At 35.5% G+C, this 15478-nt stretch overlaps 1 protein-coding gene across 1 annotated transcript in view; it reads left to right on the top strand.

Moving 5' to 3' along the window:
• The window catches only part of LOC129235299 (cobalamin binding intrinsic factor-like), a 133529-nt gene that overhangs the window by 85326 nt on the left and 32725 nt on the right, over window positions 1–15478 (top strand). The window contains exons 2-5 of the mRNA XM_054869028.1: window positions 5185–5322; window positions 7729–7857; window positions 11213–11633; window positions 13092–13354. Coding sequence (XP_054725003.1) covers window positions 5185–5322; window positions 7729–7857; window positions 11213–11633; window positions 13092–13354 — 951 coding nt within the window. The remainder of the gene's footprint in view (window positions 1–5184; window positions 5323–7728; window positions 7858–11212; window positions 11634–13091; window positions 13355–15478) is intronic.

Here is a 15478-nt window from a genome sequence, read left to right as displayed (position 1 = left end):
TGCCTTTTATGAAAGCGCTGTATTTATCATCTGCGTTAGTTTAGCTACGGTGGATTTTTTTTTTTTTTTTTTTTTTGTAAGTTTAAATTTGTACAAATTCCGTGGTCATGTTTGACATTTTTTTAACGAAATAAAGGAAGTACGTTTTTGGAAACTAATGTCAATAAACCAATATTTCCTTTTGCAAATAAAAAAACAACGCTAATTAAGCCTAACGTGGAGGTGACTCAAAGTTAGTTCAAAAAACACAGAGTTCTAAACCTAATCGAACGGTTCGTTTTCAATTTTAATGTGTTTTAAACACAACTATAAACACATCACTAAACAAAAATATAACAATAAATAAAAGAAAAAGCACATTGCACATACAAATTTTAATAAATACTAACCTTTTTTTTATGAATCCTTTAGGATAATTTAACGAGCAAATACAAGACTGAAACGAAAACTCCCAGAATGCACTGCAATATGACGAAATCGGGACGAAATAATTTCGTCAAAAAGTTGAGATTTCTGGTTTTGTCAAATAGCACGTGATTTGGTGACGAAAGGATCGTCGAAAATAACGAAATAGTGCTCGAGGATTGCCAAATCGTCAAAATTGAGCGTTTCATTTTTGACAGTGCATTTAAGATAAGAAATAAAAACACATAACGTTATACGCTGTGAATAATCTTTATGATAAGTGTACTAGTGGACATCGGCCATAAAATCTTTATCTTTATAACTGCATCCTAATCACTATTTCTTTTTTTATGGATATGTCTCGTATTACCTATTCTAGAAAATCACCAGTCATAACATGACGAGTGAAAGTTTCTTGGCCATTTTCATTCAATTCTATTTGTAGAAACAAAAAACTTAACGAATAAGGTCCTATCGCAATATTCTTGATTGCGAAAAACATAACTTAAATTCTAAACGTCAAAAATTTAAATGAATGCTTGACTTATTTTTAAATTCTTTGAAGCGTTTTTTTTTTTTCTCTCTCTCTCTCTCTTATCGAATTACTATACTTTATAGTTCATTCCTCCGTGTTTCTGAAAGCTAATTTATTGAATAAATTTAATCCCATCTTTCCATATTCATCTTTGTACTAAATATCATACAGAGAGAACACAAAGAATCGTAATATATTTTATAAATTACAGTATATGTATCGATAATAATTTAAAAAAAAACTATGTATTCAGTAAAAAAATTTGTTCAGTTACGTTATTAAATAAAAAATACTGTTGAAATCATTGTAATATTTTCAGAAATTGTTACTTTAAAGTAGAAAAAAAAATTGATATAAAAAGCATATTTGAAAAGGAATACATTTAAATGTCTTTGGTTTTAAACGTTCTTAAGTTAAGCATGGCTTAAAGAATAATTACTCAAAATTACTGCCTCTACACTTTCTAAAGACCTTCGGTAAACGATATAACATCTTCTTTCCCAAGCTTCACTAGCGGTACAGAGCAATGGATCGAGTAAGATGAGACTCGCTATCATCCAATCACAAAGTTCAAATCATAACTCACGTTCTAATTACCTTGGAATGTCGGATTTTTTTTTTTTAATCTCATGCAGAAATATCAGGGGTTTCTATGGACATTTAATTTTTATTTGTGCGAGCATTTTTTCGGCCTCATATTAGATGATTTATGCAAAAATACAGGTTAAAATTGGAATAAACTAATAATTAATGTTTAACTAGTTGCTTTGATTATAAAATATTGCATTGTCATCGGATCTGTGGTTACATACAAAGTTTCAAAACAATCCGATCACAGGAAGTGGGGAAAATTGAGTTGGAGGATTCCATCCAAACAGACAATACCTATAGCCAAGTTAATAAAAACATAGTAATAAAAATATATATTAAGCGTAAAAAATAAGTTATCTTAACTGAGTTAGCTCCGAGCAACGTTGCCTAGGAGGCGTCGACTCAATGGCGTAGCAATGGCCCCATGGGGAGGGGAAGGAGAGGGAATAATAGCCTCCCCCCCAAACAACAAATCTATGTACATAAACACACATCAAGGGCCTGGAATTGCGCTTTTCGGACTTTAATTTCGAAAAATTTCATATGACCCCCCCCCCCCCCTGCTGAAGTATTTCTCACTACGCCACTGCGTTGACTGATGCGCTGAACGTCTCAGGATTGGAAGCGTGTTGTTGTAGCACAATATATGATTTTTTTTAAACAAATAAACAAACATATAGTCGCCAACTTTGGCGACTAAGACTTGATTTTTGGTAACCATTTTTAATAAAATGGTCGTCTGTAGGGGACTGGCGACCGCTAATCTAGCTAAAGCTTGATTGGAAACTCTCAAATACGCTCTTAATTCAAAAGAACGAAAAATTAACTCTTAAAAAGAGTGAAATCTATTGCGGGTGCATTCATTCTTTCCGAGTGCTAGCTTTATCGAAAAAAGACGCTTTACGAAAAAACCAAGACTAAAACTTTTCCTTTATTGGCGTGAAATTCGGAAACACTCCCTTGATGAGCGAAAAATAAAAACATTGTTTAAAAGGACTCAAAAACATTTTCATTGGTTCGATTCTGTCACGTGATTTTGTTTTGGAAGAATCTTCTATACCTCCACGCTCGGCTTAACTAACGTTGGTCGCGAATACCAAGTGGATGTTGCTATCTAAATGTCTTCATTTAATGAATTATAACAATATTCGTTGCCGACTGAGGTTTCTGAAGGAAATGCACAAAAACTGCATGGTAAGTGCGAAGAATTTTCTTTTTTATTATAACTTGTAACTGCTAATATTTCTTGAACTGCTCGTATATCGTTACAAATCACCCACGTGCAATGTTACGGCGAACTTTTTGTAACTTTTTCTTCCAAATTAATGAAACTTTCATCAACAATTTTGTTTCGGTCATCGAATCAAAAATATGACATTTGAAACAGTCGTTACCATCTTTGGTGTTTGTGTGTACTGTATATATATATTTTAGGCAGGTGTTACAGACCCGACCATGCGCAAATCTATAGGTCGGATACCGAATCCGCTCCCGATGGTCGGAGCTCCAACCACTGCGTATATTTTAAATTAATCAAATATTGTTTTTATGTATAATAAACTTTAAAGAGTATCATAAACTTTGTGAAATACACTCATTCATATGTGTAACGGGCCATTCATTAATTAAGTAAGGATCCTGAGGGGGAGGGGGTGGAAAATTCTCTACATACCCTTGTTTGGAGAGGGGGGGGGTTAGATCCATTCTTACGTCATATTTTCTAAGCCGATATTTTATATTAGAAATCCACGGTCAAGTGGTTTGGCAAATATTATATTTCATTTGCTTCAGGAAGGTAAAAGTATGTATTATAGGATGAGCTGTTTTTTACCTGTGTTTCAAAGAATGAAACGTGTAAAATATTATAAAAGAATCGCACTGTGTTTTGCATGTCTTATTTTTAATTATTATCGCATCATATACAAAAATTATTTGTCGGAAAAACATTCGGTCTAGAATCCTTACAGTATACATTTCTTTACTCAAAAATGTTTTTAAAAAAAATAAAATAATGATAGTTAATTTAAGAACGATCCCAGTGATGTAATATATGTTATTTTATTATTGTGAAGAAAAAAAGAATCTTACGTAAGATGGGGGGGGGGGAGTCTTACATACCCTTACGTAGGGGGAAGGGAAGGTCAAAATTTGCCAAAATTGTCCTTACGTAATTAATGAATAGCCCCGAAGAAACAAAATTGAATTCAAACGTATCTTGTCACACTTTATGAGTGACTTTTTAAATTCATTTGGACTGGTGTAACTTTTAAAACATTATTAATGTTAAAAGGCATACCGAGAATATCAATATAGAGTTTCAAAATTTTTAATCTATTTATTTGGAACAGTGTGGGTTTTTAAATTTTATTTCAATCTTTAGATTCGGAAATGTACGTAATATTGCACGTGGGTGATTTGTAACGATATACGAGTAGTTCAAGAAATATTACCAGTTAAAGTTTTAATAAAACAGAAAATTCTGCGTACTACCTAAAATACAGTTTTTGTGCATCCTCTTCGGAAACACTAAAAACAGTTTTTTTTTTTTTTTTTTTCATTTTTTTAACTTAAAAACTAAATTTTTTTTTTCAAATGAAATAACAGTTTTGAAAACAGTTTTAAATTCAAATACACAGCATAAGCACATGAAAACAAATTTAAAAAACAATTTCACCAAATGAGAGTGAAATGATTTTACCTATTTTATTCTAAAAAAGAGTGAAATAGCGGCTTTCCAAAACGGAAAGCAGCCACTCATTTAGGATATTAATTTAGTCTTAAAAAAGAGTGAAAATAACTTTTCCAAAGGGAGTGAAATTAGCTTATCCAAAAGGAGTGAAAATAACCGCTCCGCAAAAGGAATGAAATTCACTCCTATAAGGAAAGTGCGTTTTCGACACTGGAAAGGAGTGAAAATTTACTCAGTCTGAGTTAAAATCGCTGGAATTTTTTAAGAGAGTACATTTTAGTTTCTAATCTGGTTTCCGATAGAAACCTGTTAAGAAAATGAGAGGTTTATGCAAAATTTTCAAACGGTGATTTTTTAGAATAACCATTCTGTACATACGTAGGAAGAAATTAATTTTACTCCCTATGATTTTAAAAAGTTTGCATTTTGAGTCATTTGTTTTATGTACAAATTTTATTACATAGGCAAGTGAAGACCTCGTGCATAAACGGGACAGTTCCATTCAAAAAATTCAGGAAGAACAAAAAAAATAATAATAATAATAATTAAAAATTCCTTTTCAAATAGTTTGTTTTCATAAACCATTTATTATGTTAGAATTTGATAATATGAAACCAACTTCAACAACATTTTTAAAAAAAAAACTGTTATCTATGCATAATTAATTGTTATGCATTAGATTAGAGCTTTCCCGGCGGCAAAAAGTGGAGCTATCCCCTTTCTTGCGTCGTTTCTTCACCCCGAACGAAGTCATTTCATTAACTTTGTGACTAAGTTTAATTTTCTATTATTTCTTCGAGATATACGGAAATCATTAACAGATATGTGTGGTTCAGCAAGTTACAGTACTTTAGTACTAATTCTGGAATGACTGAGCTGGCGATGTATTTCAGATATGGTAGTAGCTGTGAAGATTCGCAGTTAATTTTCCTATTTTTAATGATCATTTGATCTTACGTTTCAGATGCTTGCTCATCCGGGGAGCTGCCGTGTGATGATGGTCAGTGCATCAACTGGAAGTCGTGGTGCGATGGACCTCAGGACTGCAGCGATGCTTCGGACGAAAGATATTGCCGGGTTGGAAACCCTGATGACTTAAAAGGTTTTATTCTTAGTCATTATCAATATCAGCATTAAAAGTGAGTATCAACATAAAGGTTGGCACGTTTTTGCCAAAGGTGGGGGAAAAAAAAAAAAAAAAAAAAAAAAAAAAAAAAAAAAAAAACGGTAAAAACAGTCCTGGAAAAAATATATTTTTGCCGAAGTGGCACAAATAAATGTACTTTATTTGCGAGGATTGGATGTACGAGTAGTTCGTTTTCTTAGCTTGCGTTCGACGAGCTCAACCGGCAGCGACCGGTCGGTTGATCACGTGTCAGCTAATGACGTCAGCGCATGCTAAAGCATTATAGCTGACGTTATTAATTGCTATGTGATCAATCGACCGATAAGCTACCGGTCGATCAACGAATGCAACCTTAATCTAATTTCTTTTATATTTTTAAACTTAAAATACTCAATTCATCACTGAAACAGTAAGATTTCTACCGGTTTTTACTCTTTTTATTTATTTATTTATATTTTTTTTTTCCAGTTTTCACCGATATCCTGGCAAAATGACCTAATCCAATCAGCATTAATAGGATTAGAAATTGTATAAAAGCTGGATTTATATCATGTCATAAGTGTTGCCATTGCGAGGCGATATGACAAATGCTTTGCATATCGCACGTTTGGAAAAAGCGTGCCAGAATACGAAATTTTTTAATTTTCTTTTTTTCTCCTCTTAAAGAGCTTCAAATGACGTTATCTTTGAAAATAATGACAGATTTTTTGTTCTAATACTAACCACTGGAGAGAGCACAGAAAATTTACTTTTCTTTCAGCAAATTTCCTGAAGAGTCGACCTCAAACGCTTCTCCTGTAAAATTTCATTTATTCGTATTGTGGTACTCTTCTTCCAAATGATCGATATGTTAAGTGTTTTACGTAGTTCTGTGATAGATCAAGGGCTTTATAAAAGGTATACTGCGATTTTCCTCCAGGTCCAAAACTGTACGTCCGCCACTATCTTTGAGGTTAGCTCCCGGTAGTGATGTGAATTAAAGTTGTGCATAGTGTTGAAAAACTAAGAACTGTGTATTTTATGGGGTGATATGATAATGCCTTATCCAAATATGAAATGATTGGTAAAACTGATACATCGTTTTTCCATAGTTTATATTAAAAAAAAACATTATTTGAAAAACAGATTTGATGATATTATTAAAAGATAAATACCTTTTTTCACCCTTCTTAATTCAACTTTATTAAATATGATTGAATTCTGCCAGCATTTAATTTTATTAATATGAAGACTGGAATACATCAGCAATTTGGAAGAATTAAGCAAGAAATCTTTTTTTGACTTATGTCCTATTCAATGTCAGTGCCCCAATCAATTAAAATATAAGAAAAAAAACAATAAAACGTTTTCAAAGCTTACACTTAAAATACATTACAAAATATGTAGTAAGTATGCAATACAGACAAAATATTAACATCTATGCGAAAATATACAATATTTCTTAAAAAATATCTTCGCGAAACAAAACCTTTGAACTCTTTTCAGCAAAGGAAAAACCCTTCATCCGGTCTCAGAACCCCAGGCTTTAAAAATTTATGACATCTTGTTTGCCCGCCAAGTATATGGCAAACTACCATCCTCCCTGTGTTCCTTTTTCATCATACCTACTTCTGATAGAATTTCTGCCGTCCAGTTTGGATAAAATCCTTGAAATCTTGTTCAATGCTGTTTGGCGGATGCTTTTCTTTCGCGAAGCAACCCCCCTTTTTTTCAAAGCTCCACAGCCACAGGGCATTGAAAAAACATTTCTAGGATCTATCCAAACTAGTGAGGAATTGGGGGTGTTAGAGAGGTTCTGTTCGAAATACGTATGATGAAAAAGGAAAACAGGGAGGATGATAGTTAGCCATCCAAACTAGTGAGGAATTGACGGTGTTAGTGTTAGAGAGTTTCCATCGGAAGTATGTATGATGAAAGAGGAAAACAGGGAGAATGATAGCTTGCCAGATACTTGTGGACAAACTAGGTGTCATAACTTTTTAAAAACCAAGCGCTTTTGGGTTTAGCATAAAGGCGTTCTTTTTTACGGGAACGAGTTAAAAGGTTTTCTTGGTGGGGAAATTTTTACAGCAGAGTTGTTTTTGAGGAAACTCATATTACTTCTTGTACCCCAATATCACTTCACTCAGTCCGATTCATTTCACTGATCGTGAATCAGCCGACGAACCCGTTCGCCGGCTTCACTTCACTAATTATTCACTTCATTCACTGATCGTGAATCACCCGGCGAACTAGTAGTGTGCCGGCTGAAATTTCTTTCAAGAATTTTCTTCAAGACCGAGTTCCTGCTTTGGAGTGAAGTGAATTGGACTGAGAGAAGCGAGATTAGGTTCCCTCGAAAAGATGTTGGGAAAGTCAAATGCAATTCAATTGGTTCTGTAGGTACCGCCGCACTGAACAACTGTTCGAGCACTTTGCACTTCATGTGTGAAACTGGACTGTGCATCCCGAGGGCAGGAAGATGCGACGATTTGCCCAACTGCGAAAACAGAGAAGACGAGGAACGTTGCGGTTGGTATTTTTCTCCTTAACATCATACTTCGGATCAATCATCTAGTACAGCATTTCTTAAATTGTGTTTCGCGGAACCCCAGGGTTCCACAGATTTTACATAGGGCTCCACGAAACTTGCCCTTTTCCTTCTTTTCAAAACGTTCAAATTAGTAACTTAAAAAATAATGTTTTAGTAAAGTGTTTAATAAGCATTTTCGAATGAACGGCTGAGAAAATATTAATAGCGAACTAAAAAGCCACTTATTGTCTATGTATGATAGCCGTCAATTATTTCAGCTCTAGAATATGACTCATTTATTAAAATGGCGCTTGATACTTCCTTGTAACAGAAAGTTAATCTGATGTATTTCAGTCAAATTCTGGTGCAATTTTAAAGCTGAATTGTTACGAAATTCCTTGTTGGCACTTTCACTCTTTGCAACTAAATTTATGTTCTCAACTTATCAGTAACAAAAACTAAATATCGCCACAGATTTAGCACTGAACCTGATTTGAGACAGCAAATTTCATCCATAATAAATGATATTAAGGATGAATCTGCCAAACTAAAAATAAGTACCACTCATATCATCAAAAATTAAAAAAAAAAAAAAAAAACTTTTAAATGTTGTTTGAAATGAATTGTAGATCTTTAGAGGATTTTGTGCTAATTTTTTAATTAATTTTTTTTAAAGTCCAAAAATATTTTTTTTAAACAGAAAAAAAGGTACTTTTATTTTTAAAAAAAAGAACCTTACAATGTTGCATACAAATCAATATATTGAGGAAAATAACAGGGGTTCCGCAGAAAAAGTCGACATTCAAAATTGTTCCACTCGTCTAACAAATTAAGAAACTCTGATCTAGTAGCATAAAGCAACTGACTGCCATATTCACCAATCTAGCTGAGCAGTCAGACATTCAAGTCGTCGCATCGGTTGAAGCCTTCCGATTGGTTGTAGAAGGTTATGCTGCCTTGAGCAGGTAAATGGCAGTGGCAGTTTCTGCAGAAGTGAGATTTTGAGATGTTTGAAGAAACGCGTTTTGGATTCAATACTAACAATAGGGAAATGTTGGAATTACTTTTTTTCAGCGTAAACCAAATAAACAAGCTTGTACACAATAGTTGGGGAAAAAAAGCAAAAAAAAAAAAAAGAAAGAAAGAAAACATTTACAGCCTGAGTAAAACATTTAAGGCCAGTAAAAAAAATTGAGAATACGGGAAAAGGAAGTTAAAAGGATTTTAATATTGTTGAACTAGTAATCATTAATGTTCATTTGAAAGAAATAACGCAATATTTAGGTTTTTTAAAATATGCTTTTATCAGAAAAGTAGTAGTATATTCAAAGTTAGTATTTCAGCATGAGTAACAGCTTTAAGGCCACCAGTATTTCTTAAATACTAAATGTAAATTCACTGGAATAAATATCACAGCAGTGAATGAGATTGTGGAAACCCTTCAACTTGTAGTTTTTTCATTAATTTCTTCGAAGTTTTGATGCTCTTTGTGAAGATGTCGAAAGGTAAGAAGTTAACTGATCGTGAAAAAGGGCAGATTGAAGCTTTTTCTCCAATGGGGTGAGTAGCCGTACTATTGCGAAAAAAATAGGAAGATCAAAGACTGTGGTCAATAATTTATTGAGATTAAAAGACAATTATGGTAAAAAAATCCCGGTGAATGACCTAGAGCTTTGTCCTCGCATGATGAAAGAAGTGTTTGCAAACTTACATCAACTGGGAAGTACTCAACCAGGAAACTTATTCAGGCGACAGGCTTAAATGTCTGTCAAAAAACGATGTATAACACATTCAGAACGTGTGAATGTTTTGTTTACGTGACAAAATTGGCTAAGCCACATTTACTGAATAGGCACAAAATAGAGCGTTTGAACTTCAGCCAAAAAGTCATGACCAGGGATAACCAATGGATACAAATATTTTTTTCTGATGAAAAGAAGTGGAACTTGGATGGACCAGACAGATGGAAGTATTATCGGCATGATTTACAAAGGGAAAAAGAAATATTCTCCAAGCGCCAATTGGGTGGAGGCTCTGTCATGACTTAGGGGTGCTTTTCTTACAGTGATATGGGCTCGATTGCGTTTGTTTCGGGTAAAATGAATTCACAAGCATATCAAAATGTCCTCCCAAGTCATTTTTTACCAAATGCTGAATTAATTGCTGGATAAAATTGGAAATATCAGCAAGACAATGCACCTACCCATTCGAGTAACAGTACACATAATTGGTTAAAAGTCAACAATGTTGAAACTTTGAAATGGTCAGCTAAGTCTCCAGATCTCAACCCAATCGAGTACTTATTTGGCGACTTAGCAAGAAGAGTTTATGCAAAAGGGAGACATTTTACTTCATCAATAGAGCTGAAATCTACTATCGTAGATGAATGGTATAAAACAGATCCCGAACTTTGTCAAAAACTAGTTTCATTTATGTAAACAAGAATATTTGAAGTAATTCGAAGAAATGGCTCCTGCACAAGATTTTGAATTCTTGTATTTCTTTCTTCCTATGCTTTTTTCTATGTTGGCCTTAAAGATTTTACTCAGCTCCTTCAGGCTCAAATAGCGATCTGTGGTATTTTCTGATGATAAAATAATTACAAACGATTGTTTTATCGTTATTTTGCTTGTATTTAAGGTTACTAATTATCACTCAAATTATGTTTTGACCCTCAGTTAAAGACATGTCCAATTTTTCAAAAAAAAATTACTGGCCTTAAAGTTTTTACTTAGACTGTACATGCCTTTACTTGCCCACGGCAGAATTATGGAGGGTTCGGATGTTCGGATGGTTGACTGATGAGGTTCGATTCGGCTAAGGAATACGGTTTTTAATTGTTAATGAATTCTTTGTGGATTTTGAGATAATTTTTCTTTTTTTATAGGTGGTACAATTCGTCATAACACTAAATATAATTACGTTTCTGATAATGTATGTATAAATGAGTGCACTATAATACAGCAATCAATTCTTAAAGTTGTAAAATCGTCGTTGAACTTTTTTTAAACTCAGAAATAGGTTTTTACCAAAATTGTTGCCGTATTTGTCTATTTACTTACATTTTCAGATAATTTATTTGAAATGTGCTTTGTGTGCCGAAAATTTTTGGTGTTTCACTATCTGAGAGGGCTATTATTTGCATATTGAAGTTAATTCAGTTCAGAGAATAAAACTGTATCACTTTTAAGTTATATTGAAAAAGAAAAAAATATATATATTTGAGCGGAGAGTAACTTAGTTTTATTATTGGTGTACAAATTTCAAAGAAATACTGTACTGCATCAACTATTATATATTTTTTTACTTTATCCTGTTCATCTTATTGACAAAACTCGAAACACTTTTCTTCAGACTTCTCCTATGAGTCAAGCGACGAAGCGGAGACCTTACCTCCGTCAACTACCACTCCTCCTCCTCCATCCAGCACTAGCGAGAAGCCTCCGCCTCCACCTCCCTCCACCACGACGCAGAAATCTTCTCCCCCACCTTCCTCCTCCACCACGACGACATCAACAACGGCGAAGCCGCCTTCCCCACCTGTGGTCATCCACATCGACACCCCGTCTTGGATTCCGTCCCGAGTCGAAGTTCTCCGCAAGTCCGTTCGACACATGATCGACGCTCGTGACATGTCGTGGGGATGGGGTCGCTCGACCCCAAAGATGGTGACAGCCATGTCCCTGGCGAACGAAAGCTACTTCGATTTCCTCAACCAGAACGGTCTGATGACCAAAAAGCAGCTGGAAGTGCAACTGGCGTTGGACCTCATGAGGTGGGAAGTGAACTCGGTGTTCTTTAATTTAATAAAAGTGAATTCTCAAATTTATCATCAAAAAATATAAGCGTTGGACTAAGTCATGCCATCACATAGATCAGATGTAAGTTACTGTCCTAAGCCGGGGCTAGAGCGAAACTACAAGCATGTACCGACAGCACGATTTTGGCATCCACATGCTGCAGTTTCACCCTAATTTGATGTCTGTATTAGCCAAAACGAGCTGGAGGCAAATGTCCTTTTTGGTATGCTAAATTAATTTTACCCATCAGTGTGAAAGTAATCTCAGCTTCAGTGAGAGGGCATCTGTCTCCAATTCGGTTATAACTATTTCAGACTGATGATCCAATTGTCTATGTATTTAGAATCGGCGTTTCAAGATCAGATAGCTTTCCCACTCTCCACTCTTTTCCCTTTCTGGTTACGGTACTATGAACTTCTCCCTCCTTACTTCTACAACATAAAATAGTTGGTTGTTCTTCCGCTTATAATGATAATAATATTCTATTTAAATCAAATTTGTTTTAGATTCATTGGAAAAAATACATTTTGAACTAAAAAAAAATTGATCAAATATTTAAATATTTTTAAAAATGTTTGAGAAAAAAATAAAGTCTTCATATTAGTTTTGAGACACATTTTGAAAAAATTAGGAAAAACATGTTATCTTTAATAACGTGAAACACTGATTTTACGATTCTCAAGAGACAAGGTCAAAAAACGTAAAACACGGGAAATACACAGCAGGAAAATTGGTGGTGGGCCCCGATGAGAAAAACGTTAAATGCAGGGAAAACGTATATTCTGGGGACATAAAATCGGGGTTTCACTGTATTTCTAAAAAAAATCGATATGCATTAAAATTTTGAAATTTCACTTACTTAGGGCCGCAGAGAGCTAAGGCGGGCCCTTTGTCAGTTATGTTGCCGGGCCCCTCCCGTCCTCCAAAAAAAGGAAAAGAAAAGAAAAGGCGGAAAAAAAGAAACAGAGAGGAAAAGAAGCAAAAAGGGGGGGGGGAGAAAAAAGAAAACTTTGAAACGAAGGGGGGAAAAATTGCTTACTAAAAAACCATTACCTCTATTTTAAGTGCCACAACAGTAAGTACCAAAAGAGTAAATTTTACTTAATCTTTACATTTTCTCTTATTCGGAGTCCCCCCCCCCATTTTTTTTCTTTCTTCCTTTCCTTTTCTCTTTCCTTCTTGTCTTTCTTTCCTTTTTTTTTGCGTCAGTAACGCCGGGAACCTAGTTTCTGACTAGGCTGACACGGCACCTCGTCGGACCTGCACTTACTAACACTATATTTATTCCAATGAGGCTCCTCAAGTTCTCTTCGTGGAGTATCTTTTCAATTTTGCAAGCGGTGTGTGTATAAATTGCTTGATTTTTGCATTTTGCCGATTGCCAGCAATATTGAGGTGGACCATATTTTGAAAAGTTCCTTTCTACACTGCAGGCACTCCGAGAAGCCCATGAAGATGCTCGAACTGGCGCACTACGTGCACGCGCTCATAGCCACTTGCCACAATCCGAGGGACTTCCACGGTGTGAACGTGCTGAAGATGCTCAAGAAGGCGATGGCTGACCGGCAGGCCAGGGGACTCTTCGTGAGTCCCATCGCATACGTGGCCCTCTGCAACGCCAACGAATTTTCAGACTCCTACATCCGAAAGATGAAGAATATGGCTTACCGGAGGAGCGAAGAACAACGATGGTTGGGTAAGGAAGGATTCCCTCTTTTTGAGCACTCACGATTACTTATTGTTTCCACTTGACCATAGTTGATGTTCCTTTGATTTTATTTTCTTATGCTTATAATGAAAATTCCCCTGGTCTACGGTCCTCCGCGAGCACGTCCTTCGTCCTAGGTGGTGGTGTAGTCCATGTCCCCCGGAATCGACTTTATTTATCCCCGAACTTTGCACATTCTTCTGTGGACAAAAACAGCATCCAGCTCCTGTTATTCATTTAAGTTTTGACGTCTAGAATTCAAATTATTCTTTTCGGAATATAATGATGGCGATAGGAGCCATTTGTAGAAACAAGAAACTGAACGAGTTGGGTCCTATCGCAATTCGTTGCGAAAAACATAATTTGAATTCAAGATGTCAAAATTGAAACGAATGCCAGGAACTGGATGTAGTGCATTGGATGCTTTTTTCTTTTTTTTTTTTTTTTCACATGATGTTTCGGAAACATGAAATCAATATAGCCTATACACGGGTCGGGTTTGAATGAAGTTAGCTATTAAAGCGGGCAGTTGATCTCACGGGTTGACGACGGTAGTGGTCAGTGTCCGTAAAACGTTTTCATTTACGATCGGCACACCGGTGACTCGATAAGAAAGCTTCTGGTCATTGCTTTTTGAATCCATGCTAACCAGTTGCTTTATTCAAACACGGCCAAGATGGTTGTATTTAAAATCACTCAAATCATTTAAACTTGGATAAAAGAAATTTTCAGTAAGAAAACATTAGTTCAAATTTTTAACATCAGGTGGAAAAGGAGCGCATGCGAAACAAACATCGAGAAACAAAAAAAAAAAAAAAAAAACTCTATTTTACCCTTAGAGTAAGGACATTATTTTTCTTTTTTCAATTGTACAGTTTTACCGCAGAATTTATTCAATGTGCTTTTATTTGCTTCGATCACATGTTCATAGCGCTTTCAACAGAATCTTGAAAGATTTTGTATCAATTACAGCAACTTGCCAATGAGAATGCAATTGGTATAATGAAGGAAAAAAACCTCATATGTTTAGTATTTTCCCTTGAACTCAGCTTATGCGATCTTTTTTCTGCGGATATCTCAAGCAGGAGGTTTGCAACCATCCTTGAAGGCCATCATTTACAAGACTCGTTCAGAAACAACAGAAGTTAAAAGTGAGGATTCGAGAGGAAATTACTGCAATAGCAGAAGTGCTACTCTGACGGGTCAGTGAGAATTTTTCTGCCTGACTCAGAATGTAGGGATAGACCGAGTGCTTATTCTGACAAGCACAGACGCACTCCGACACACGCACTCCGACAAGTGTTAGCAGACAATGCGGTGATCCCCATCTTTCTCTAATGATTTTCAAAAAAAAAAAAAAAACTTTTGTGCAATTTTTATGCACCACTCTACTTTTTGATACAATAAAAACTATTTTTTACTTCGACCATGTTCAGGTAATTTGAAATAGCACCATTTCACTGCTCCGCCAGTGGGCCGAGGTGGCCCGATCGGTAAGTCCGGTAAGTAATCGAAAGGGAAGTCGAATCTCTTGACTGCCTAGTAGATTACTAGGTGTAACGCGAAGGCCCTCCGTGTTCGTTAATGGTGACTGTTAAATCTCTCGTGGTCACAAAGTCTCACAAGTTGTTATTCCAAATCTATAACTTGGGGGTGTTAGATCAGAGGTTGCTCTGCTCCTGGCCTGGATCAAAAGAACAGAGCTGGCCTTCTGGGCTCCATCCAACCGGTAAAACCACGTTTAGTGGTAGGTAAAGACACCATCTAGTGTAATGCCCCGCCCTGTACTTAGTTGCCATACGATAAACTTCTTTACAATAAGCAAAATATTATTTTCACTGCTAGAAGAATATGCGCACTGAGTCCATAAACAAAAAGTTTAGAAAAACGAGCAAAACAAAATTTAGGCTCATTGCGGAAACCGGAAGGAGAGGCTGATGAAAAGAATCGAACACAATTAGAGCCCCCATCCAAATAAACAGAATCCTTATTAGATAAAAACCACCTTCTGCCCATTGAGCGAGAAGGCGGGTCCATGCAAATCGAGGAAGCCATAAATCAGACTTCCACTTGAAAGTCGATGACAACTTTATCTGACCACGATAAAGAACT

This window comes from Uloborus diversus, chromosome 2, assembly GCF_026930045.1.
Source record: "Uloborus diversus isolate 005 chromosome 2, Udiv.v.3.1, whole genome shotgun sequence".
Lineage (NCBI taxonomy): Eukaryota > Metazoa > Arthropoda > Arachnida > Araneae > Uloboridae > Uloborus > Uloborus diversus.
This window is presented reverse-complemented; position numbering and strand designations above follow the sequence as displayed.